The sequence below is a fragment of the Mauremys reevesii genome, linkage group 5, assembly GCF_016161935.1.
Source record: "Mauremys reevesii isolate NIE-2019 linkage group 5, ASM1616193v1, whole genome shotgun sequence".
Taxonomy (NCBI): Eukaryota; Metazoa; Chordata; order Testudines; family Geoemydidae; genus Mauremys; species Mauremys reevesii.
In genome coordinates this window covers 41,197,101-41,223,887 of record NC_052627.1, presented here as the reverse complement: position 1 = coordinate 41,223,887, position 26,787 = coordinate 41,197,101, and the positions used below count along the sequence as shown (strand labels likewise).

The 26,787-nt window shown below is 40.9% G+C and overlaps 1 protein-coding gene across 3 annotated transcripts in view; it reads left to right on the top strand.

Annotated features, from left to right (window-relative positions):
- Positions 1–26,787, top strand: part of TRPC3 (transient receptor potential cation channel subfamily C member 3) — a 92,587-nt gene that overhangs the window by 19,275 nt on the left and 46,525 nt on the right. For 2 of the 3 annotated variants that reach the window (XM_039542665.1, XM_039542664.1), the window contains exon 1: positions 18,724–19,100. The exons of the other annotated variant lie outside the window; for it this stretch is intronic. In XM_039542665.1, coding sequence (XP_039398599.1) covers positions 18,880–19,100 — 221 coding nt within the window. In that variant the 5' untranslated portion in view covers positions 18,724–18,879. Of the gene's footprint in view, positions 1–18,723; positions 19,101–26,787 lie in introns of those variants that run through there. 3 annotated transcript variants of the gene reach the window in all.

Sequence of the window (26,787 nt, the reverse complement as noted above, 5' to 3'; positions counted from 1 at the left end):
TTGACCTTTGGCTCTCATTCCAGACTCTGACTCCATCTTGACCAATGGCTCTGGCATTTACACTCTGAGTTTGGTTCCAGTCCCCAGCACTGATGCTTGCTCTGACCACTGGGCCTCTGGAAACCACACTCCGAACCCAAGTGATTGCTTTATGCTTTTCAGCTTCTGTCTTAATTCTATTTCATTCTTCTATTTTTTTTTTATTTTGGGCCAGTGCATGATCATAAGATCAGTGTATCCTAGTTACAAATGCAGTCTAAAATGTTATTTTAGTTCTGACATTATCTAAGAGCCATGTTAAACCACAACTACATTAGTGCATTCATGTGACACCAAACTTTAGCATATCCCTCCACCCATTCTGTTGCTGATATAAAGTTATTTCCTCTGTTAGAGCTATGTTTGACATTTTTTAAAATAAGCTGGAAGTGTGCTAGCTTTCTAAGTATTGCACATTTTGCTACTACTAACTATTAAATAGTGTTCAGTGGCAGACTGAATTCATCTAGTAATTCCAAGGTACAGATTTCGGGAAAGGCAGATTTTTATTTTCAGAAAGAACTTTACATATATTACTTTAGTGGCTTAGTAATTTGTGGCAAGAAAACAATTATGTGAAGCAGGTTAGCTGATGGTTGGTGGTGTCTCCAGCATAGTTGTATTATAGGGAAGCAGTAGTGCCTAAAGCACTGGACAGGGACTCAGGAGATTGTGTTCTATTCCTGCTGGTGACCACAGGCAAGTCACTTTCCTTTCTCTGTGCCTCAGTTTCCCCACATGTAAAATGATACTGGCCTCCTGTCTAAAGCACTTTCAGATTTCTGGATGAAAAAGATCTAAATAAGTGCTCTGTATAATTGTTATTTACCTGTTTTCTGTAGTGGTCTGGTGTGCACTAAAATCTAAGATTTATTTTTTTTTGTTAAGGAAAAATCATAGTGATAATTAATTTGGTTTGTTTCTCATGTTCTACTATGTTTTTTTCCAAATTCCTACTCTACTTTTATATCTAATGTCAGTGGGTATGAGACAATTAGCCATTTGTATATCTTGCAAGATGTCTTTTATTACTGAAATTCATAACAAAATTATCCATGCGTAATATTAGCTCACTTTCCCATGTATTGATTAAGTGCTGTTATTGTAAACAGTTTTTCTTTTGTTTCTTACCCCTACTTAGTTTAAATGAAGCCACTCCAGATAGATTTGTCCACTTGTTAGGACATTTTTTACTGTCCATTTGTGTATGTTTTACTGACTGCTCAGATGGAAAGTATTGTTCCCATTAGTGCCATGTCTTATATAAGTTCTCACTTTCAGGAAAATGAAACCAAATCACCACCCTACACAGTGGAAATGAATGGGACATTTCACACTTCTCAGAGCTACTGTTGCAGGCTCTCTGCAAACTCTGGGAGACATTTGCATTGGTTACACTTGCTTTAAGATTTTCTTAGCTGCCAAAGAGCTGCAGCCTCACTTTCACGTAAAAAAGAAAGAAAGGAAGGAAGCTGAGACTCTGGAAAACAACTGAGTTCTGTCTATACCCTGATAGTTGTTTGTGCCTTGTACATTTGGAAACACTGCATTAGTGTAAGCAGGATAAGTGGGCCTCCCCTGGAAAGTTTCTTGAGATGACTAAAGCCTATACTCAGGATGTGAAGACTGTCATCCCAGGTCGAGGCACCACCTTCTGTAAAATCTGCTCTTGGAGCCCCTAGAAGGTTCCTGTAGATCACTCTCTCTTCAGGACTGCTTACCTGAAGATGGTGCTCATAGCCAAAGGGAAATGTGTTGAGACCCCTAGTATATAATTTGGCCTTTCCAGCTGTGATCTGAAGTGTGCATTAATCCAGCCCTGTTGTTTGTCTATAAATGGGGTTAAAGAGCTTTACTCATCTTCATCTTAGATGTAATTGTGTGAATGGGTATTGTGACTGTGTAATATTACAGTTGCTGAATGATAATAAGAGGTGATGGCTGAAGCTTATATCTTTTAGATTTCCCTTGGCTATTCCCCTCCTTTTACCTACAAGTATTTCTGATATCAGATGCAGGCCCAACACTTGTCAGCCACATACATCACTGCACCAAACTTGCTGTTTATATGACAGTTTAGAAAAATAGTCTCTGCTTCACATGATCATAGCCTTCAGCAAACTCAGGGTAGAATCCTGACAGATACACTAATTCATAAACGTCGCCTTTCCCTTTTAGCGGTGTTTCTTACTACTCGGTATCATTCATAAATTAGTGTTACTCTAGGTTACCCCAAAATTTTGGGTCTGTCATGAAGACATCAGACTAAAGGACCATACAATTAGCATACTCAAATTGATACTAAGGGAAACTAATTTAAACAGAGTGAAGCTCTAAGGGACATATACATTGACTTTCAAATTTCAATATGGTGTTGAGGGTGGAGGGGAACCTCCTTCAGCCAATTTTAATAGGAACATAGGATCTGCCATGGTGTATCAAACCAGTGATTCATCAAGTCCAGTATTCTCCCTTCTGTACTGGCCATTGCAAGATGCTTCAGAGGAAAGCAAAGAGCCATCATGCACCTGACTAATTTTGCTATTTGAATTCTACAAAAAATGCCCTATTCTTCTCACCCCTTGCCACAAGTGGTTACAAATTTTCAACCAATCCAGTGATATGAATGATTTAATACACTCTAATATTTACAGTTATTTATGCTCACTAGTGGGCAGTTCCATAGACAAACCCTGCTCTGTTCCTTTTGATCTGTCACTGTGGGTGAGACAATTTTATTTGCTTTAACTTTCATTTCTCCTCCAATCTACAGTATATTTCAATTCAGGGGCAAGCAAGTCATCAGTATTCACATAGCATCCCTGACTTCTAAACAAATATCAGGGGCTGTGTCCATCAGCCAGTCATCTGGTATTATAAAAAAAAATACAGCATCCATACAGCATTGATAGAATTACACTTCTATTCACCAAAGTTCCTATGTTTCAATTATATACCATTGTTTTATGTCCAGAATTTCTGAAGGAGGCAAAGTCTGAATCCATATCAGAATACTTTGTGATTTTGATTCACTTCCAAATAGATACTAATGAATATTGGCTAGTGGTATATGTAGTAGATCTAAAAGGCAAAAGGCATACTAATACATTTTATTATTGTGTTGCTTATTTACTTATATTTTGCTGGATATAAATGTTTTACTTCCTTGTTCTCTTTAGGATTTTCATCAGGGCCTGTTTTTTTCTGTTTTTATAGCCTAGACTTTTCATCTGCTTTCTCCTTCCTTAAATCAGGTCTATTTTGCAGAGTGTTCTCTTTTTCTGTGCCATTTTATATTCTAAGTTTAAATAAGCAGGGAGTGCCAACCCGCATCAGACTATTGGGCCATCAGATCCAGTGTCCATCAGATCCAGTGTCCTGTCTCAAGAGCGTCCTGTACTTGATATTTAAAAGTGCAGAACACTGAAAACAAAGACAAAGCAACAAGGGAGGCACAGAAAGGGAGGCTGTAAACATTGGTATCTGCTTTGGATGAAGAAGTGCTGGACTGAATTTGTTACTGTTTATCTCGATTATTCATAATTGTTTGCATTGTTATAGTGCCTAAAGGACTTATTCTGGAATGGAGTTCCTATTAGCATGCACTGCACACACAGTGAAAAGATGGACCATGCCCCAAACAGCTTGCACTATAAATGTGTGATGGAAGCAAGACGTGGATACAACAAAATACAGAACGTCTTTTTCCCTCGTAGGTGATGTTGGATACAGCTCAGCCATTACAGCGTAGTGTGAGAGTGAATCAGAGATGTAGGCAAGAGCTGCAAATACACAGATATCATACAAAATTGAGAGAAAGGGAGAAGAGGAAGAGACCCTCTGTGGAGAGCTTGGATAGAAAACAGTCTCAGCTTAGAACAAATTTCTCTTAAACTATATGAAAAGAATGTTAGGGTTGCAAAGTAAAGCAAGGAATTGATTCAAAATGCTAAAGCAATTATTACCTTGACATCTCTTCTTTCCATTCCAGTCTGAATTCAGGGCAATGATGGGTGCTCCCTGCCAGGGCTTTGCTGCTGGGATCCATTGTGTGTATATCTGATGGGGAAGGAAGCAAATGCCAAACTCCCAAGTAAGAGACAATGTTGTGTTCAGTGATCTTCCCTCCAGCTGTAGGCTGAACTCCATAGTGTATCAACTGGGAGGGATTCCACACAGAGGAGAAGAAGAGAAGAGAATGTCATACTCAGAATGAGGGCCTGCAGATGATCTGGGAACAGCTAGTTAACTGCAGCTGAAACCCCCAATTGACAAGATCAGCTGAGTTGCATTGCCAGGAATGCTCCTAAGTCCAGCAGTCGGCAGTGGGCAGTGGCTGTGATTGGTCCTGTACCTGCCTTGTTCTGAGCCCTTCTTGGTCTGAGTCCTGGTTCCGGAGGGCAGGCCTGACTGTCCATGACAGTCACAGAGCAGGTGTTCCCTTCCATGTCACTACCTGACCCCACCACAGAAGGACTTGGTCTGACTCCCCTCTGTTGGGAAGGCAATGTAAATGACAAGCGCTAACGTGAGGCTGCCTTTCTGTATGGCCTCCTCAAAACATCATTTCTGATTGTGTGCATCAGTGTTTCTGGCAGGTCTGATTTTACCGTTGTTTGGCTTCTCGAGCTTTCATTTTGTTTCCAGCCAATTTGGCTATCAGTATATCATTTTCACCCTCCCCTTTTTATAATGCAAATGAGTACCACTCTTTATGCCTTTTATCTGATACAAGTATCTTTATTACAAGTTGTGTGGAAGAGAATAGGGAAGCCAACAAGAGCATTTCTGTCACTAAAATTATGACTGAGATAACACTCCTATTGGATAAGAGACACCCATAGCTATATTCATTTGCAATTAATCCTTTTAATTTGAATGTCAAACAGAATGAATAATACAGTGCCTTTTCTCTCTCTAAAAGGTTTGTTATACAGAAATTATATTAAGCACTATGGGAGTCTGAAAATGGACTGCCCAAACACTAAGCTAAAGGTTGTATTGAAGGGCAAATGCCTGGACTGATAAGAAATGGAAGGTTTCAACTGGATAATGATTTACAATTTAAAAATAAGCTTGAATTTGGAAAGCCTCATTAAAATATTGTATCTCGGATTGGGGTTTAGTTATGAACAACTCATTCAGAGTTCTCTAAAAGTAATCTTATTTATTTAATAATTCAGCTCTGTTATCTCCACAAAAATGGAATAAGCTGTGATTATTCTTGAAAACTCAGTAACTAGCCAGATTTTGTACATGCAATTTTTTTTTATAGTATGCTCGTGAAAACTTTCATTTGTGGTTTTTTTATACAGAATCATTTTTGGGCAGTTTTCTGGATCATTTGTCAAGTTGAGCTTGATTGATAAGCAAGAGGCTTTTTTTTAAAAAAATATCAAGAATCTTAGCATTAAAGTTTGATATGAATATATCTTTCTCTCCCCATCTATTAATAGTGTCTCTGTCCATCTGACAAGCAACCTGCTTTGGATCACATTTCGTTTTAGAAATCTTAGGTAGACCATTGCAAGAGGGCTAACTACTGGGGCTAGGAGCTACTGAATATCCACCTACATTTCCTGTAAGTCTCGAAAAAAGATTACCATTCATTTAACAGATCAGTCCAAAACACAGATATCATGATTTTTTTTAATTATGAAAGTGCATTTGTAATTAATTGGACACTAAAATTAAAACTTATAGGAAAAAAATAAAGCTGTAGCTTTAGAAGAACTTAAGAACAAACAAAACACAATTTCTCTTCTATGTAAATATTCAAATAATGATTCTTAGGATACAAAAAATGGATACAAAAATGGAGCGTTCACCTTGGGTTAAAAGATGATCTTATCTACTATACAAAAAAATTAAATATCAACTGTATAAAGTTCACCATCTGAGGGGGAGTAGGAATGGAAGACTAATCATCACCCCTGATATTACAACTTTTCAAAGTTAACTATATGTCTCGTTAAAATATACCCCTTGCTAAAAAAAATAAATGAAATTTAAAAAAATCTTTATTTGAGCCCACTATCACCAGCAAATCTCCTATAAGTATGTCTAGAAGTTTGTCCACCACAGCAGTATCCCAAAAATAAAACTCTTTGTGTTTGTATGCAGGGTACCACAAAGAGGGTATGATCCTGCGTGGAGAACTATATGAGTTTAGGGGCTTTAGATTGGCTAAGATATGTCTGTATTTCTAGGTACATAAACAACCATCTCCTTACATTTGGTTCTCAACTCACTGGAGAATGTCTTCTGTCCTGCCAGATTTGTGTTGAGTAGACATACATGGCCTTATTTTCAGTGTTTCAGTGGGAGCTGTGCATGCTCATCACCTGTAATGAAGGAAAATTGAGATTTTATTTTTCTTTCTTTCTTTCTTAACTTGTCTCAGCTGCATGTCTGGCTTGGTTTGACAGAAGCCAGGGGAAATGTTTATTCTACCCTCCCGGGAGGATAGGTTGTTTTTGTGCTTCCATTAATGGCAGTCGGTGAAATGCTAGCCCCACTGAAGTCTATGGCAAAATTTCCAGACCATTGAAGTCAAAGAATTTGCTGAGGTTTCTTTAGGAGCAGGTAGTCAGACTCCTCTGCTCCATGCTGAGTGGGTAGAGACTATATGTGTCAGCCAATGCAATAAGACCCTGTTAGCCATGCTTGAACTGGAGGCTATGGGCTTGTTATATTCACATGCAGGCTAGATGGAAAAAATAGCAGGTGAGAGAAGAAGTATATCATTACTTTTTGTTCTTTGGTTTGGTATACCGTTAATTTCTTCCCATCTACCACCCCCAACAGAACAGTGCCAGGTAACATACTATGAGGGCAAGCTCAATGCTATCTGAAGCTGAAGACATTCTCCTTCATGCATGAACTTGTGTTGATGGGAAGACTGAATCAAGATGAGATGAATAGGTGATAAAGTGAAGTGAGATTCTGTTATATAGTCAAATTCCATACAGTATGTTTAGAGAAACAAGGTGGGTGAACTAATATGTTTTATTGGACCAACTTCCATTGGTAAAAGAAGACAAGCTTTTGAGCTACACCAGTGGCTCTCAAACTTTTTTACTGGTGACTCCTTTCACATAGCAAACCTCTGAGTGCGACCCCCCTTATAAATTAAAAGCACTTGTTTATGTATTTAACACCATTATAAATTCTGGAGGCAAAACAGGGTTTGGAGTGGAGGTTGACAGCTCGCGACCCCCTATATAATAACCTCATGACCCCCTGAGGGGTCCTGACCCCCAGTTTGAGAACCCCTGAGCTACACAAAGCGCTTCAGGTCTGGGAAAGGTACTCCATGTGAGAGCTAAATACCAGATGGGGCAGACTATTTAGCATAAATAGCTAACACATTCTAAGGAACCGTTCAAGGTAAAGGCCCACTAACACCTCTCATCATAAGACAAAAAAGGGGAGTTAGTGGGTTAGATTGTTATAATAAGCCATAAATTCGGTGTCTTAAGACCAAGATATTTAGTTCCTATCAAAACTGCAGAGTTCTCCAGCAGCTGAACCAAAACCATTGAACAATATATTAAAGACTATGGAAAATGTTCATGGTTGTATGAATCCTCCTTAAAATGAGGCTTAGAAAAACCTAAGGGTCTGCAAACTGCACCCTTAGTGTTTTGACTTTACAGGGGAGGAAAAGAGCCTTTGTAGAAATGGTTCAGAGAATTCTCCTTTGGTATTTAATGTTCCCAGATTTTTATTAGAAATATTTATATAAAACAGGTTGTTTACAAACCAGAAGAACAGATCCAAAGTACAATTTTCCTGGGAAAATGGTCAAATAACTTACGACAATTTGTGTATGTTGATTTTTTTACAGGTAAAAGACTTGCTCATTAATAGTGTTTTCTTACAGTTCATTTAAATATTACTAATTTCTATGGGTTCTGTTCCTTTAGTATTTCACTATAGATGTAAAAAGCCAATTTTTGAAAACGGACTTTCCGTTTAGCATCTACAATTTTGCTCCCACAAATAAATCTGGGTGTGACTTTGCTGGTGGATCTTAGGCCCAAATTATGACCTCAAGACCAGTGGTTCTCAACCAGGGGTACGGGGCTTCCTGGGGGGGCCATGAGCAGGTTTCAGGGGGGCCGCCACACAGGGCCAGCTGCGGCCCAGGGCAGAAATCTGAAGCCCCAGCTGAAGCCCAGAGCCCTGCCACCTGGGGCTGAAGCAGAAGCCTGAGAAACTTAGCTTCTCAGTGCCTCAGGTGGTTTGGGGCCCTGGGCAATTGCCCTGCTTGCTACCCCTTAATGCCAGCCCTGGCTTTTATATTTAGAAAACCAGATGTTGTGGTATAGATGGGCCATGGAGTTTTTATAGCATGTTGGGGGGAAGGGGACTCAGAAAGAAAAAGGTTGAGAACCCTGATCTACACAGCCTGATTGCACATCATAGGGCCAGACACTGTGATGATGGTGCCTCCTATGAGACACTGAATGACATCAACTCTCATTGGTTTTGGTTGCAGTTGAGGGTGCTCAGTACTTCATATGAGTATTGGGATATAGATGACATAATTGATATGACAATAAATTTGCCCAAAATTGTGGGCACCCTATAAGAAATCTCATTGAGGCCACTGCAAAAATTAAGCCCAACACCTACAATCAGCTTTAATAAAACAATGATCAAAATATAGGGGTGAGCAGCCACCAATGATTACTTCCTATGGTGATTACAACCTAAATGATTCTTCTGCCCAAGCCTTGTGTGAAGTCCAAAAATGCAACCATGAGGGCATATAGGGGAACATGGCTTCCAAGGTCCCCACCCCTTTCAGCTTTCCACATGCACTCAAGGGATCAAATGTGGCAACAAATTAGCCAGTAGGTCAAAGTCATTCAACAAACAGTCCATCATCTGACTTCTACCAGTCCAGGCAGCAAAAGATACTATTTATAAAAAATAGATGATATGCACTTTTGGTCTCACTCTTCCATCAAAAGAACACAAGATATTTTGAATTGTAACAAAGACTGGATGGTATCTGTTCATGAGTCCTGAAGGAATTTAATAATGAAGTGCTGCATTACTAATGCAAATATGTAATCTATTAAAATCACCAACTATACCCAAGGGCAACTTTGTATGCTGAGGGTCAAGTTAATGTTTTTTTCCCCTCTGTCTCTGGGATATGTTTGTTTGGCCATATTTCCTTGTATTGTTTAGCTGTGTTTTTAATTTAATTCTCTTAAGGTGCCCAGAGTGCTTTTTGGGAACGTGTCCATAAATTAAAACAGATTATGATTACAGTTTTTAAAAAGACAGGAAAAATAGTTGTCTGGAAATAATCATGGTGGATTGGCTTATATAGTTATGTAACCAGTTTCTGTATTTATTATGTACTGTCTATCATGTCCTGACCCTGCAGCAACTCAGCTGCTGATCTCCCAGTTACAGAGTGATTGAACTATCTACAAATTTATTCAGACTTAATCATTTGCACTGGACAAAAATCATTGCTAATTTGTTAAAATCTTATCTGTTCTGCACTCTATTCATCCATCGTGATCCTGAATCCCATTTGTAATTCAGTGTGTTGCTTCCTGAGGTATATGACTGTGCAACAGACTGGGTGGCTCAAGGGGTTAGGAACAGACTATGTAGCCTTTTAGCTGGAGGTTGCTGGTTTAAATATGGCTCAGGTCAGCAGTGACCAAAAGTTGTTGCTATCTGTCAGTTGTTTTGTGGCCAGTATGAAATGAGCTGATTTTGTTTCAGTCCAGTTCCTACAGGTTAGTCTAGGACAAAGACATAAGGGAATGATTTTCAAGGTGTAAATGGGAATTAGGTATCCAACTCTACTTGACTTACAAGGGAGTTGGGAACCTATCTGCTCTTTGCGCCTTTGGAAAATCTCCCCAGTATGGACATGAAATAAAACTACCGACTCATATGTAAATATTGAGGCTACTCAGTAATGGAGTACACAAAACACTTAAAGTGCCAGTAGTGTACCATGACTTGAAGACAAGCCCTAAGTCCAACAACCACATCTGAATGGTTAAGTGAAAGGGTATTTTACTAGGGCTGGCACAAACGGGAAAGGTTGTGGATACCCTATGTGTAGAGAATTAACAGTTACAGTTCAAAGTAAGCAATAGCCATGAATGTTTGGGTTCCTGGAGCAGTCCAGGTGTGAGTTAGGGTTCTTCAGGCTAGGGCTGGGGGGTGTCCTCTTCAGTCCAATCTCTATTCAAGCAAAGAGAAGCTTGTAGGTTTCTAAGCCAGGTTCAATTAGTGTGTCTCATCAGGGTCACTTCTGCATTGGTTCCCTGCTCAGCTAATGCTGCTTCCCAGTAAGTCCTGTATAGACCTATACACAGCTGTAATGTCCAGCCCTTACAGTCTGTTCCAAATACTGCTCTGTGTACAGTTCCTGTGGAATTCTTTCTGCATCCAGCTTCTCTGCAGCTCCTTGCCTGACATGCTGCAGGAGGGGGCACCTCAGGGTGGAGGGGGGGGGCTGTCGGGGGGGAGGGGGGCTTAGGGCGGGGGCTCAGGGATGGGGGATGGCGCAAGGTGGAAGTTTCGCCTAGGGCATGAAACATCCTTGCACCGGCCCTGCAGGCAGATGCCCACTTCTATAAAGCAACAAGATGGGCTCAATGTTTGCATCTGTAGGGAGTATTGACTGAGAAAAGGGCATTAGATATGATTTTAGTGAAGGAAGTTCTGGCTTGAAAAACTTTGTATTTTGAGTTAAATATAGATGATAGAAAAGCAAAATATACTATGCTTAATTAATATTTTATTTTTAAAATATATGCAGTCAGCACAGCAATCTATAAATTCGTAAAATGATCCTGCAGCCCTTATTCTAGTAATCTTTCTACTGACTCCTGATTTCAGTAAGAGGAGAAGAAGAAGGCTTAATGTGTGTAGGATGAGGACACTGGTGACTTGTGCAAAAAGTATGCACAGACACTGGATTTGTATGCAGATGTACCTACCTGGCATGTGCAAATGTTTAGACCTACATACACTTGCAGAGTTTCACAGGAGAAAAGGGTGTGGATCCATTTTTGCCTGAATCAACCATTATGTAGACCTTTTAAAATATGGCTAGTATCTTCATCAGCATGATGCTACAGTAGCCACTGAGATCATATAATACAACTTCAAAACACAACTCTGAGGGTAGGTCTACACTTACCGCGCGGGTCGACGCGGTGAGTTCGACTTCTCAGAGTTCGAACTATCGCGTCTAATCTAGACGTGCTCCGGTCAACTCCGGAACTCCACCACTGCAAATGGCGGTGGTGGAGTGGACCTTGGAGCCGCGGACTTCGATCCCGCGGCATCTGGATGGGTAAGTAGTTTGAACTAGGGTACTTTGAGTTCAGCTACGTAGCTGAACTTGCGTACCCTAGTTCGACCCCCGCCCTTAGTGTAGACCAGGCCTGAGAGACTGATTTTCCTCTAGTGATTTGGTAATATTTTACACCTTCTCACTTTGCATAGAGCTTAATGACTACACAAGGTGCATAGAATCTTAGGTTCAGGTCAAATTTTGTGTATCCTTTCATTTAGTTTAAACCGTAACATTAGCTTAGTCCAGGGTTGTGCTTAAAAATAAATGGCTTGATATGGCCCCTTATTTTTCTTCATGCTAGGTGAGACATTCAGGATTACATGGAAGTACTTAATTCTGTAGCTAAATACCATTTTAAATATTTGACTCTTGGCAAATTCCATGTAGGAAACAGAAGGCCAACTCTTTTAATTTACACTGTTGGAATTCCCACTGACTTCCTGATTCCCATGCGTGTATGTAAATGAGAGCAGGATTCAACTGAGCATAAAATCTAGATTCTATTCCTGGCATTGCTGCTGATTTGTTGGTCAAGACACTTTACTGCTTTGTGCCTTTCTTTATCTATCTTTAAATGGGGGGAAATATTGCTTACCAACCTGACAGAAATGTTATAAGACTTAATGTTTGCAAAGAACTTTGGCATCATCATATAAAATTTAAGGTAATATTGCAGGGTACATTTTTTTTCTTGAACCTTGCTGATGCTTAATACTATATTTATATCTCCTGGGAAATAATGCCTAGCTTCAACAAGCAAATTAAGTCCATTATCAAATTAATTCTTAAACATGCCTCCCCCCAAAATTCTGTTAATGGAAAATCCCGTATCTTACGAATAAAACACCACTTCTATTAACCATCATCTCTTACTGACTTTCATTGCCACTCTCATTACGCATGCTGAAGCCCAATAAGTTCTGTACAATTTTGATTTTGGTTGAACTAGCTTCAGTTTAAGGTAAAGTTGTTATTTTTAAACACTTGTGTCAGGCTGTTATTTGTTTTATAGTTCAGGTCTGTGCTCCACTAATTTATCTTACAGAGATAGAAACTAGAAAATAGATAAGGCTGGGATTCTTGTTTTTTATCACACTCGAAGGAAAGTTATGACTGCAGTTTCTTGAAGCATTTTATTCCATTTTAGACTTGCCCTTTGGCTGATAACCTCGGCTAGAGATACTGTCAGTGGGTGTTATCTAAATTGTGCACGTCTCTTAATTTTGAGAAGGATAACAATATTCCATCAGAACAGTTGGTTTATATAAACAATCCCCTTGTCCAATACAATTTTACCAAAATATCCCTAGTTTGATAAACTCATTCTCTTGATAAGAGTGAGAGATTGCCTTAATTCTGCTGTTCCAGCTGAGATCTATAATACTTATGGAACTAAAGCTACACCACAAACAAACATTAATGTGAAAATTAATTCAACAAACAGCACTCTATGTAATAAAGACTATTGCCTCTGCCATGCTCCATTATTTATTTTAAATATCTTACTCTTTTAGTATTCAGTGTGTCCCTGTAGTAACATCTTTCTTTTACTCCTATCTAAATGATTACCAAGTAGGGGGTTTCTAAACTGAAATTGTGTCATTTCAAAATACTGTACATTCTATTTGTTCAGTGCTCATGGAAAAAGTGCCAAACTGACAGCCCTGAAGACATAGGTCCTCACTGAGCCAAGACAGTAGCAGCACATGCTTCTCCATGCTGTTCCACCAATATATCTCAAACCACTTCTGGAAGGACCTGTTCTTAATTCTTTGGTCTCTTTGCTGTAGCTTTGATGTGAACATCTGTTCACTAAGAACTGCAGTGATGTCACTGAATAAGAGGAGTAATGCCTCTGGACTATTATTGACTTGGGGTTAAACTTTATAAGTGACTTTGGAGCACATTTTCAAAAGTGACATTTAGGGCCAGATTTTCAAAGGGTTGATTTCAGTGAGAGTTAGGCACCCACTGGAATTCTCAAAAGCATGTAACTGTCTCTTTAGACATCTAAGTATCTTTGCAAATCTGGCCCTTCGGAGCCTGAGTCACTTTTGTTAATGTAAGACACTTAAGTAGTTTTGAAAACTTTACCCTTGGGCTGCATTTGAACTGATGACTACTCACATACCATGGTGGTGGCTGAGATGCAAGAAGACAGAGGAGCTCATAGCCTAGCTCTAATCTTCCTGTTCTTTCTGTTCCTTCAGATTACTGTAGATTATCTATATATATTACTCGTGCAGGTTAGAAATACAGCTCTACGTAGCTCCTCTATATTGCTTCTAAATGATCTGAAAATATTGGTTAGAAGTGCAGAATATTTCTGAAACTAAAACAATACAAGGAGTTTGAGCTACACAATGAAATTTTTAATGGACATCTCAACTACTTCTCAGAAAGGATTTTCTCCTCCGTTTGGAAAGGAGAGTTGAAATGCAAACCTCAACTGGCTAAAATTGGCTAGTTAACAAGTAAAATAGGGAGGGCAGGATGAAGAAGAGCATAATCAGCAGCACCTAGTCCAAATCTGTAGAGACCCTTCAACATTAGCAGTATTTATTTGGGCTTTGTGGATTGGGGTAGTAAGACGAGGCAGATAAAGGGATATAGCTGATTTATGTGACATTATCTTCTTCCTAAACATCTGGAATGAATGCAATCATGACAGCCTGACCCAGAAACTTTTATGAAAACCCTCTCTGCATTTTTCTCCTCCATCACACAGAGAGGTATGGGTGAAGGCACAGAGAAGGCAGCTAGTGGAAGCAAGGTTCCTAAAGGGATCATGTTGCCAAGAAAGAATGCAGTATACAAGGGCAGCTCCCCGATACAGATGTTCTGGCCCTTTGTACAGATGGCTCTGTGGTACTTATCTGAAGGTCTGTGGGACTGGAATGCCATGCCCCTCCCACTCCTTTGAAGAACAATTCCCTCTACTTTATACCATGATGCCTCATGAAATCTGACTTGAAAGCCACTGGGGTTTGTCTGGGTAACTTGTCCCCTCCAATTGTCCCCCCCACACACACATAATTTGTGAAATCAATCATCTGATTTAGCAGAACTCCACAAATTGTGAGGGAAACTGAGGATTTAAAATTTTTTTTAAAGTTTAAAAATAAGACTATCACAAGCATTACTGACAAAGGCTCTCAAGGTGCAAGAAATTGCATACAAACAAAATAGAAATAAAATTAGTACTGTTAGTAATTTAATAGCTAATTTCATTAGGATGTTTCTAAGAGAATTTTTATTGCTGCTTGATGTGATTAAGTGTAACCTAGTGTGTCATGTTTAGTTACATAAAATTTCATTGTTACATAGTTGAAAAACAGCTGAGGTTGTGGGCCCATCAGCCTGACCAGCAAGAATTCATCTTGGATAACCCTCTGAGACTCACCTGCCAGAAAGGGTGGTTCTGCTGCACCGGACTAGGAAAATGTGAGGAGCCCACAAAGAAGATGTGCCTGCCCTGTGTGCTATTGAGCCAAGTTTTCCAAAGGCTCCTAGTACACTACTGTACAGTGGAAAGTTTGCTGGAGGAGCAGGGAAAATGGATCCACTGCTATGTGACCATTCTCCCAGCCCTGAAGCTGCAGTAATTGCAGCTGAGTGGCTCTTTTGCCACATTGCAGTATGGGAGGAGGAATTCCTCCCCACCTAGCCTATGGCTGAAGAGATAAACATATAGCCTGGCTGTTGAAGTTGTGCACTGGGGGTAGGACTTGGAGATAGGTGCATTTTGGCAGAAGTCCACATTAAGAAGCCCTCATTCTTCACTCCTGGAAGTTTTTAATGACTAAAGGCATTGCTATTGGGCACTGTCTCTCCTGTGAAGTTTTGTATGTGAAAACAAGTGTATATGAGTTAAATATTGATTCTCAAGGGGTAGAGTTAGGATTCTCATTATCAAAAGATAGCATATGCCACTCCATATGAAAGAAGTAATGCTCTAATTGGGCGATTAGAGTGGGGGGAATGGTGGTATTGATTTTTTTTTAAATCAAGTCACCGCTCATTCTTTAGGTCTTTTAATAACAATATATCTCCCCACAAACTTAAATTTTCATCCTAATATTCATGTCGCTATAGAAGCTTCCTGTTATCTATAGATGTGTCTACTTCATTCTCAAAGCACTTTATCAATAGTTTCTTTATGATATAATCTGTGCTTAAAGATTGACAAGACACTTCGTATGGCTTGTCTCCCAAGATAAGGGTGTGGTATTAATTACTTAGGGGACCTGATTTCAAACGGTCATAACCAGTTTTCTCAGGATACATAAGTCAAATTCAATGTAGACAGTAAACAGTCTTTCAATAATACATATTAGAAATTGTAGCCATTCAAATGTTAATACGCTTCCAAGTATCCCAGAATAGATGTATAAATTAAATATCTGTGCTGCACACTTTCAACTGTCATTTTTGTTCTGCTAGATATAAAAAATATTCATTTCTCTTGGAAATAGTAGAGCCTTCTATATTTTATATTAGGAAATGTTGAACTGCTGGCTAGATAAGTAACTGGAAATGAAGTGCTGGCTAGATGTAGGGTAGAGGGTTTTAATTTTGTGGAACATTATATCACCTTCCATGGGGAGAGGGAGGTGTATAGTTTGGATGGCCTTCACCCCAGTAGAAGAGAGACCACTCTCCTTAGGGAGAGGCTGGCTACATAAATCAGAAGGGGGTTAAACTAATATCAAAAGGGGGAGGGTAAAAAAAGGGAAGCTATGAGCGCTCAAGAGAAAATAGAGATGTTGAGAACAACATTAATCAAGGAACCAATGGACATGAAGAGAAGAAATTCTTGAATTGCCTATAGAACCAATGCTAGGAGCCTGGGAAACAAATAAGAGGAATTTAAATTGCTCATTTATGAGCAAAAATTCAATCTAGTTGGTATTATTGAAACCTGGTGGGATGATTCACATAATTGGAATGTTAAAATCAATGGTTATAACCTATTTAGGAAGGACTGAATTAGCAAAAGGGGAGGGGGTGTGGCAGTAGCATTCTGTCAAAAATGGCATTATATGTTTCCAAGACACTAACTGTGAAGAAAATGATCTTGAATGCTTACGGATCAGTGTCCTAACAGATAAAGCACAAGATGCCTTAAGGACGAGTGACGGGGCGGAGGGGCTGGAGGAACAAATGATGGGCATGGCCTTTGGGGGGGAAAGTTGAGAGGGGGTCCACGCCAGTGGCTTCCTTACTTTAGGGAGCTTCCAGTGCTCCTGCCTGGCAACCATAAAGGGCCCCTTCCAAGTGTGGGCCTGGTGCCATTGGTGCCATTGTAAACCCAGTACTGTCCATTAATTACGTTACCCTCATTTAATTCTTTATTAATCAAGTCCCATATGAGCCACTCATTATCTTGTCCAGGATCAATGTCAGGCTGACAGGACTATAATTACCCAGGTCATCCCATTTATCCTTTCCTGAGTAAGGAATGCAAAATGAGTATTATCATTTTAGGTCAATGAGACTCTGCAGGAGTCAGTGCTAGCAGAATGCAGTGTAGAAGAATTAGGTTTAACATCTTGATGTCTGTCTTGTATGGATAATCCTATGTGATTCTAAATTGCTGTGGTTAGCACTTGGTATGGTGATGAGTGCTTATCAATATTTAAAACTGGGCCAATTCTGCCTATAACTTATGTAATCCTATTGAAGACAAAGTGGGTTAGACATGGTGTAAATGGGCAGAAAATGGCCCACTGATATTTTTTTAATGGATTATACTGATAAAGACAAACTGATTTATTTTCCAAATGCCAAAATTTTAGCAGAACTGGAATGAGGTTATGCATTTCTTCAGGATTCTTCCTACACATGCAACAATACAAACTTATCTGTGGTGAAAATACACAACGCAAAATCGCAGCTCATATTGAAAACTAGTTGTGCATCAGAAAAGAAAGAAGTAGGGTATTGCAAACCTTTTCTCTAGGCATACTGAGGAGACTTGTACACTCAGCCCTAGCAGAGGTGAGTGTCTTGTGTTGCTCAATAGTTATATCTCTGTCTAAGGAGGGAATAGGATTTAGCGATGGATTCTTCTCCCATTGAAATAGATAGTGAAACTCCCATTAGCTTCAGTGGCAGTAGGATCTGGATCCACTTCAGTCTTTCTCACCTGGTTGCAGTCTGCAATGTGAGATAGAGAATAGCTATACTGTAATGAATAAACTAACAAATTGATTGCTGTACAGATTCCTTATGAAAACAGATGAAGTTACATTCTCCCTCAGTGCAACCCCACTGATTCTAATGGGGTTGCACAGTTATGAGAGCATAATTTGCCTCATAATATAATTACCTGAAACTCTCATAGGAACAAAAGAAGAAGTAACTTTGTATTCTCCTTTTTACAATAAGAATCTTTGTGATTGAGCTCTATACAAATGGGTATAATTAGCTTCAGTTACCAGTAAGAGGCATAATAAATGTCTTAACACTCACACTTTTTTAGCTTTATACTTGTCACTTAAAAATAATTTGGAAATCTAGATTGTCATTACATTTTTGTCTTAGGCAAGCCAGTGAAAATGTTGAACTCTTCTTATTTTCATGTGTAGGGAACCTTATTTAAACCATTTTCCTGGGCTGAGGGTGGGGCGGAGGGAAGACTGCTCAGAAATGTAATGCGTTATGAGATTATATGATTGTGTCAGGCAAATGATTGCTTTTTAATTTGTTTCTTGGACGTTTTTGTGGAAATCACACTGTTTGGGGCCATGCACTGCTTCATGCTGCTATGCATATAAAATATACAATTTGTGTCTTTTTGAATATTCTTGAAAGCACCATGTCCATGTTAATATTACTGTACATATAAACCTACTTAGAAGTTATGCCTGGGAGAAATTTACATTAATTTACATTAAATTACATTTACATTAAATTACTATTTACATCGATAAAATGCACATAAAGGCTGCTTAGTGTGGGCTTCATTTGTGTCTGGGGATCCTTATAACTGCCCCGTAGCAAAGTTGCCTTGCCTGTCCTTTCTTCAGTAGGAACTGTTCTTAAATTCCCCAGCTTTGTTTGAGACATGCCCTGATTTGAGGCGGGAGAGGGATGCTGTTATTTCCCCTGCTCATGTGCAGGTTAGAGTGGAGTCCCCTCCTCTCCTCACCGCCTGCTTTGGTAGATGATCGATTCTCTCTCGGAGTGATGATGCTGTCTGTCCTAGCAAAGTGATGATGAAAAGGGAGAGGAGAGGGGCAGACCCGGAGTGCTTTCTCCTCATCAGCTCCTCACTCAGACCTACTCCCAGCTCTGCCTATCAGGCTGCACATTGTCTTTCCTTCCTGACAAGCAGCAGCAGCCTGGAAGGAGAAGGGAGGGGACGGTGAGGGTTTTGTCCCTTCCAGCTGCTCTGTCCCTTGCTGGGCAGGGCTTTCCTCCTCGCTTCCCCAGCACAGGCTGCTAGCCGAGCTTGGCCGGCAGCACATCCTGGGAAGAACCTGAGCATGTCCAGCAAGGGCAGGCGATGTAAGGAGCAGGGGAGAGTGACCTTCCCCCAGCAGCAGCAGGAGGAGGAGGACGGGGGAGAGGAAGAGGAGCAGCAGCGCCGGCGGCGGGGCTGGAGAGGCGTTAATGGGGGGCTGGAGCCCTCTCAGCAGCAGAGAGCAGTGAAAACCCAGCGGGAACCCTACGGCTACTACCCGCCCCTTCCAGTGGTCAGCAGCATGTGAGTACCCGGCGCTGGCTGCGGGCGGCGCCCGGACAGGAGAGGTGCGGGGGGCCGGGGACAGGCTCACAAAGTTAGCGCTTGTCACGCCAGCGCGCCCGGCTGCGAGGCAGGTGCACAAGCCCCGGCCCGCCAAACCGGGCACCCGCACCCCGCTCTCCTGTCCCGCTCAGGCACCCGCCCGCCCGTGTCTCTCCAGTGACACCAGGTGAACGGCGCGGGCCAGTTCCCTGGGAGCCGCCCCGCGGCGATGATCTCCCTTTAGAAATACAGACTGAGCTACAAGCGGGCGGGTCGGGGCTGGAGCTGAGAAATGCAGAGCGGATGGGGGAGGAGGTCCAGGTAACTCGCCTTGGGGTGGATGCTTTCAATGCAATACAGCCGTGATGATGGGGTTACAACGCCCCCCCCCCCGGAGTTTGCTTTATTACTCTGGGCAAGGGACCGGGAAAGTGAAGGATGCTGCGTCAATACAATTACATAGGCAGAGCAGGTGCTTGGGCCACTTGCAGAGGGGTCAGTGAGATTTGCTGTTCCTGGGAAATTAAATGTATTGCTAGAATGTGTCTCTTGGAGTTGGAGGAAAAATTGACTTCCATTCATTTCCGGAGTTACATCTGGCTTTGAAGCAAGACGGGGGGGGGGGGGGGAAGAAACCCAGAGGAAAGGGGACAGCCTGGATCTAGATACAGTAGATAGATGCTTTCTCCTTTCTTTAGGCTGGGTGGGGTGGCCTGGATTTATAACACAGCCTTTCAGTTTGTTTCTCATGCAGAAGGAAGAAGACCCTCCCCATATCCACCAAGATTCTCGTGGTAGTAGGCAGGAGGCCCAAGGATGGAGCTCAGAGACCGAGGGTCCGCAGTGCCCCCTGGTGTCTCTCCTGCGCACTCCACCAAACTGCGCCGGACAGACAGTATTTGAGCTCCTACCTTGCCTATCCCTTACTAGCGTTTACCTCTTAGAGCTAGACCCAGCAGATGCAGATAAAAAATTGCAAAGGATTTTGTTGGATGAAAACTGGAGAGAAATGCGATGGTTTATCAGTTTGTTTATATATCCTACCAAGAGCAGGTTTTCCCCGGGCAATCTTTATTCTATCAAATCAACTGTTATTCACACAAAAAAATAAATTTATGTTATATGTGACACAGCACAGATCCCTTCTGCAAAAGCCAGGGTGGAAATATTTTACCAAACTTATTAGTAAGGTTACTCAAAATCCAAGATATATCCTATGAGAGGATGTTTTAATATCCTACTGGCTAAACTTAATTTATATTGACAGCAATTATATAACATTCAGCTATATGATGTTTTGTGCCTAGTAAAATAGTTTTCTGAGAAAATCCAGTTGCTGGCTTAGTCAAAGTTTTGGGAGTTAATGAAGTTCTCTTGTCCCAGTGGTAAAAAAACTATTACTTCCACACAGGTACAAAAATATTTTTACATTTTCATATGGTGAAAAATATGTTCAAAATCTACGCTGATAGAATAACCCCCCAAAAACAGAAGACTGAAAGAACTGTGCAGAGGGACAAACTTTTGAACTGCATCTTGTAAATTTATTTCAAGTTTTGACACCTTCTGAAAACATCATGATGGTTAATAGTTAGGAGGACTTACCTGCAACAGAAATACATTTACTTTTGTAAAGATGTTAATTTTTTTGTCTGTTTTACAAAATCAATACAATGTCTAGCTAGAGAAAGAGGACTAAGAAGGGACTGGCTTGCCCAGTTTTTGTGTGTGGTGCCTAGGAATTGTTCAGTCCTTTAATATGTTATAGTTTTGGTTGACACTTCAATATTTTGGTCTCCAAGAATTACCTGAATATCTTACAATTTCAGGTCAAATTAATTCTTAATTAAATGTTTTCATTACTAAGCAAATGAACACTTTTTGAGTTATATATTATTACAGAATGTGTTCTTTTTTTGTAAACATGCTTAATTAAAATCACACTGGGGAAGATTTTAAAATACAACAATTAGAGTAGCACTTAGAATGTGATAATCACAAATATATGTACATTCTACCATCCCTGGGTAGGAGTTTTACACTGTATTATGCTTTGTATCCAGTGGCCCAGACATCAAGAGACTTAAATTTCTAGATCTCTTCACTGATAATATAAATGGTGTCACAGAGCCACTGACATACTCCCTTCATTAAGAAATGAATATTACACCAACATGGACTGATACCTGAGTCCAGTTTACTCAGCTCAAGGCTTTTGTATCTGGGGTGAGCTCCACCTGTTGGAATTACTTATCAGAATACAGCTCTTGCATTCCTATCCTAGAAGTGACTGTCCACTGGGCTGATACTAGTACTCCCCAATCAACGTAATAAGACATGCTGAAGCAACACGGTATAGAGGGGAAAGGATATGTAACTTCGGTTATCTCTACTGAATGCCCAACACTGCAGTCTGATTCCAAACTAACATAGCATGTTAGGGAGGATTTCTGCTAGACAGTCAGGTTGTTTCCTCTGGAATGCTGTTTTAAATAGGATTTTAAATGCTAAAAAATGTATCACATATTAATGAAATCAATGTGAATAAGTATACTGATTAACTTAGATAAGGTGTCCTGGTACACGCTGTAGTTGTACAAACATAGAATAAGAGACAGTCCCCTCCTTGCAGAGTTTACCATCTAAGTCAACATAACAGATAAAGGATGGAAGGGGAAACAGGCTAAGAGGACTACAGTGACTTGCCCAAGGTTATACAGCAGGGGTCGGCAACCTTTCAGAAGTGGTGTGCCGAGTCTTCATTTATTCACCCTAATTTAAGGTTTCGCATGCCAGTAATACATTTTAACGTTTTTAGAAGGTCTCTTCCTAGAAGTCTATAATATATAACTGAACTATTGTTGTATGTAAAGTAAATAAGGTTTTTAAAATGTTTAAGAAGTTTCATTTAAAATTAAATTAAAATGCAGAGCTCCCTGGACCTGTGCAGTGTGAGTCAGGGCCGCCCAGAGGATTCAGGGGGCCTGGGGTCTTGCTGCCGGAGATCCGGCACTTCAGTGGCGGGTCCCGGAGCGGAAGGCGCCCCCACTGCCGAATTGCCGCCGAAGACCCAGCACTGCGGCGGGGGGTCCTTCCACCCTGGGATCTGCCGCCGCAGGTCTTCGGGGCACTTCGTCGGCGGGTCCCAGAGCGGAAGGACCACTCACCGCTGAATTGCCGCAGAAGATACTCCAGGGGCCCCGGCCCCACGAGAGTTTTCCGGGGCCCCTGGACCGAGTGAAGGACCTCGCTCCAGGGCCCCCCATAAACTCTAGTGGGGGCCCCTGCGGGGCCCGGGGCCTGGGGCAAATTGCTCCACTTGCCCCCGCCTCTGGGCGGCCCTGGTGTGAGTGCCACTGAAAATCAGCTTGCTTGCCACCTTCGGCACACATGCCATAGGTTGCCTACCCCTGTTATACAGCAAGTGAGTGGCTGCACTGGGAATAAAACCAAGGTTTCTTGAGTCCCAGTCCAGTTATGTCTATCCAAGTTATGTACTGAAAAGTGCTGGGCTGCTACATGATGTATACTATACATTCATATATCCAGGGTTCTGGTTCTATTCATCATAGTTTTGTAAAGAAGACAAAATGATGGAGACAAGTATTGATAAAACACTGTAAAAGAAGGAAGGGATTATACTGGTAGTGTGATCCTTGATCATTAAGTAATTTAATGGTGACAAACTGGTTAGCTACTGGTCAAACACTTATTTTATTGCATATATCACTTGGGCATTCTGAATGTTTAGGCACAAACCCTTTCTAGATTAAGGTTGTGCCATGTTTCATTGGAAAGGTATTTTTTCCCAAATTTGCACTAGAGTAACATTTGGATTATGATCTTGATTTCACAAGGTAGTAATGGTCTTGTCAAAGAACACACAGGCAAAACTACTATGAGTTGTGGCTTCCATTTTTCAAAGAAACCTTAAGGGAGTTAGGCACCTATCTCCCACTGAAATGCAATGGTAGTTGTGCACCTAATTCCCTGAGACTCCTTTGACAATCACAGCTCAGATCAGGGGGAGGAGTGCAAGGAGTTTAATGTTCTCCTCTGCCTACCCCTTACCATGTTGCTTCTCTGTATAGGCTGTTTCCCTTGTGCTGTGTCTGCACAGATCTGGCCCTGAATCTGTCTAGCTGTAAACTTATTTTTCCTGTCAAGCATATTACTTGTTCTTTCCAGTGAGCTTATTTGTACCTAAGCAAACAGGGATGGTAAAAAAATGACTTAAAGATTTTTGAGCAGGGGACTGGAATGGAGTGATGTCTTCCTCTGAATATCTCACTGTATCTTACCTCTGCTGACATGGCCTGACTGTTGTCTTCACAGCCATGAACCAGCACTTCCACTAACAATGATTCATAATATCCACTTTGGATGAGATTACTTCAGAATGTACCAGTGTTATACAGTGGGTTGGGATCAGACTGCTCAGCTGTCCTAGGTTATGTGAGTGCATTTCAAGTGAGTGAGCCTCTCTCTTCCAGAAAGCCAGGTGATATTTCACAGATGAGAGAGAGAAATCCTCATGTTATACATTTGGGTTTAGGGGAATGTGCACTGAGCCAAGAGGCGGTGAGTTTAAGTTCATCTCTTCTACTGACAGGTATTTATATTTCTGGGCACTTCAAAACATTTACTGTTGGGCAAGGCCTCAGCACTGCTGTCCTCCGAGCAAAGCTAGTATCATTCCCTCCACTATAAAAATGTTAACTGAGAGGTTGCAGAAGGTTACTTTTGACAGAACTGGGAATAGAAACTAGGTCTTTTATACAGCAGATTCAAGCCTCATCTATGCTGCTGTTCGATTGATTTACTGATGTGCTTAGCTATTCTGACTGTAACTGGTAGACCGCAGTTCCTTCTCACGCACACATATACAGCCTCAGGAATGGAGGTTGTTCGTAACTCTGAATGTTCATAACTCTGAACAAAACGTTATGGTTGTTCTTTCAAAAATTTATGCCCAAACATTGACTTAATACATCTTTGAAACTTTACTATGCAGAAGAAAGATGCTGCTTTCCCTTTATTTTTTAGTCGTTTACATTTCACACAATATTGTACTATATTTGGCTTTTTTATTCTTATATATTTTTTTTGCCTCTACTGCTGCCTGATTGCATACTTCTGGTTCCAAATGAGGCACGTGGTTAACTGGTCAGTTCATAACTCTGGTGTTCGTAACTCTGAGGTTCTACTGTATACACTTGTCACTTCTCCCCTTACTAGCTGGTCCAAAGAAGACGGCAGTTGGTTTTTTAATCAGGGCTGCCTGGGAGGGGAGGGGGGGGGCAAGTGGGGCAATGTGCCCCAGGCACCGTGAGCCCTGGCCTGGTGGCAGTTCGGGTCTTCGGCCAGCATTTCGGCGGCAGGGGGCCCTTCAGTGCTGCCGAAGATGCAGAGCAACTGAAGGGCCCCCTGCCGCCGAAATGCCGCCGAAGACCCAGACGGCCACCGGGTGAGTACAAGCACCGCAGCTCCCCCGCTTTGCCCCAGGCCCCCTGAATCCTCTGGGTGGCCCTGTTTTTAATCTCAAATTACAGAAGTCATTACTGGGGATCTAAAGTCCCTGCTCTCAACCTATGTGAGGGATCCTTATAGCTGCAAATAATGCAATTTCTGTTTCTCTAGTTTTCTTTTTTATAATTGGTTAATTTTGTGTTTTCACTGTGTAAACTAACTCAGAAACAAGTTTTATAGTTAAACATTATCTGTCAGTGATGACACAATGAGCAATAAAGCACAGGTGTCCCACGTTTCAGTCATTTGTCACACATTTCAATTGTCAGTCACACTCGGCAGGTTTGAAGGTATAGTTGGTGTGGCAGAGGGCAGCAGCTTATAACATTACATTTGAAAAGTAGAGGAACCAACAGCTGAATGCCCAGCTTGTCACTGCTAAGTATGATGTTTCTAGCTTAGTGTATAGCAGTAACAATATGTCTATCTAGAGGGAAAATTTCGCTGCAGGAGCAGACTTGAGTGTTCAGGCAACAAAGCAGTGTACTCCAATGTGTTAGTATTATGCATGCAAATCACAAGACGAAGAGACTTCTTAAGCATCTTTTTCTAGAGAAAAGAGGGCTTTAATGTCTCTATTTTATTTATCAAAGATGATGAATTTTGTGGACAAAAATATGGTTATGAAGTAGGATAGTTTTTATTTGTTTATTTTCTGAAACTTCATTGTGTGTAAATGAATCACAGACTTACCAGGAACATATTATTATTGCTTCTGAAAGTTCCTGCTGTATCTCATTAGGATTAAGTGACTTCATAGAGTGTTTTCTCGGTCACTCTAAAGCATGCCCATACTACGGAGGGAGTGGGTGGCACAAAAGGGAAGAAGGAGATGTACTGTCCCTATTTCATGTTATCCTAGAAAAACATAACCATGGATTATACTATGAAACTGGAGATGTACTCTCCCCTCTGCAAATAGTGTTAGGACCACGACCTGGCTCTGAGAAGCTAAGAATATGTTAGTGAGATGGGTATTGTAAAACAGGAGCTTGAATGAATAATAATAGTCATGGTTAGGCTAACTGTTAATAATTTAAGGTCTGATTCTGTAGTCCTTACACAATTCAACTGTTGTTAAAGTCATTTCAAGTTTTGCCTAACTAAAGTTCAGGACTGGATCCATGCTAGCAAATGACTACTAATAGTAACGTAGTTAAGAAGCTACAATTTGTAATTTAGGACACCAGGAACATGCTTGCTTTATCCATGCCATAAGCAGATATTGTTCCCTGTTAGCCAGTTAGTTCAGGATTAGGGATGCTCTGAGTCAAATTCTGCCCTAGGTTACACTTGTTCATCCTGTTTGCTAGTGAAGCTTTTAAGTTCCTTGAAACAAAAAGCTGTACACTGAGGGTTTGTCTAAACTGCAATTGGAGGCATGATTGGAGCTTGGGTAGGCATAAGAGCTAACTTTAATCTAGCTAGCACAACTAAAAATAGCAGTGAATCTTCAGTGGCAAGGACCCAGGTACAGGCTGTACAAGCCTTCCTGGAACCTTGGGTGCATGCTTGTGTTGCTAGCCGGCACCAGGACCTGAAGAGCAGCTCAGCTGCTGTCCCTGGTTTGCAAGTGGGACTGTGTCTTCACCTTCCTGATTCTGAATCTCCCCACTGAATAGCTTGGTTATTCAAGCTGTGCATTGGGAGTAGAATTTACTTATAAACTAACATTACGTCTGTCTAAGAATGCATTGGAGTCAGGAGTATCTCAATTTATATTTGTCATTGTTTTTATCCTTCATGGTTACAGAGAAAAGCTTGAACATGTGAACCCTAAAGGCTGAAAAAACAAAAGGCAAATAAAAAGAACCAAAAATATATTAAATCTTGTGACTTTTTTAAAGTCAGTCTCATGATTTTGGGGAGGCCTGATTTGATTTTTGAATACTTTGGATTGCCAGTACTAAATGTGGGATAATTATAGTGCAATCAAAAATGCAAAGCTAAAACTTCAATTATTCAAAATATTTCATAGATTCCTTGGGATTCCTTTTAAAAAGTGATCACTAAATTTAAGAAGTGGAGATTAGAAAAGGAAATAGCAGACTATATGATCCTACACTTCTTACTTTGACAATTTCAACTGACTTCAGGAAGGTGTATACATTTGATGAGAGAGTTGCCTGGATCTAGC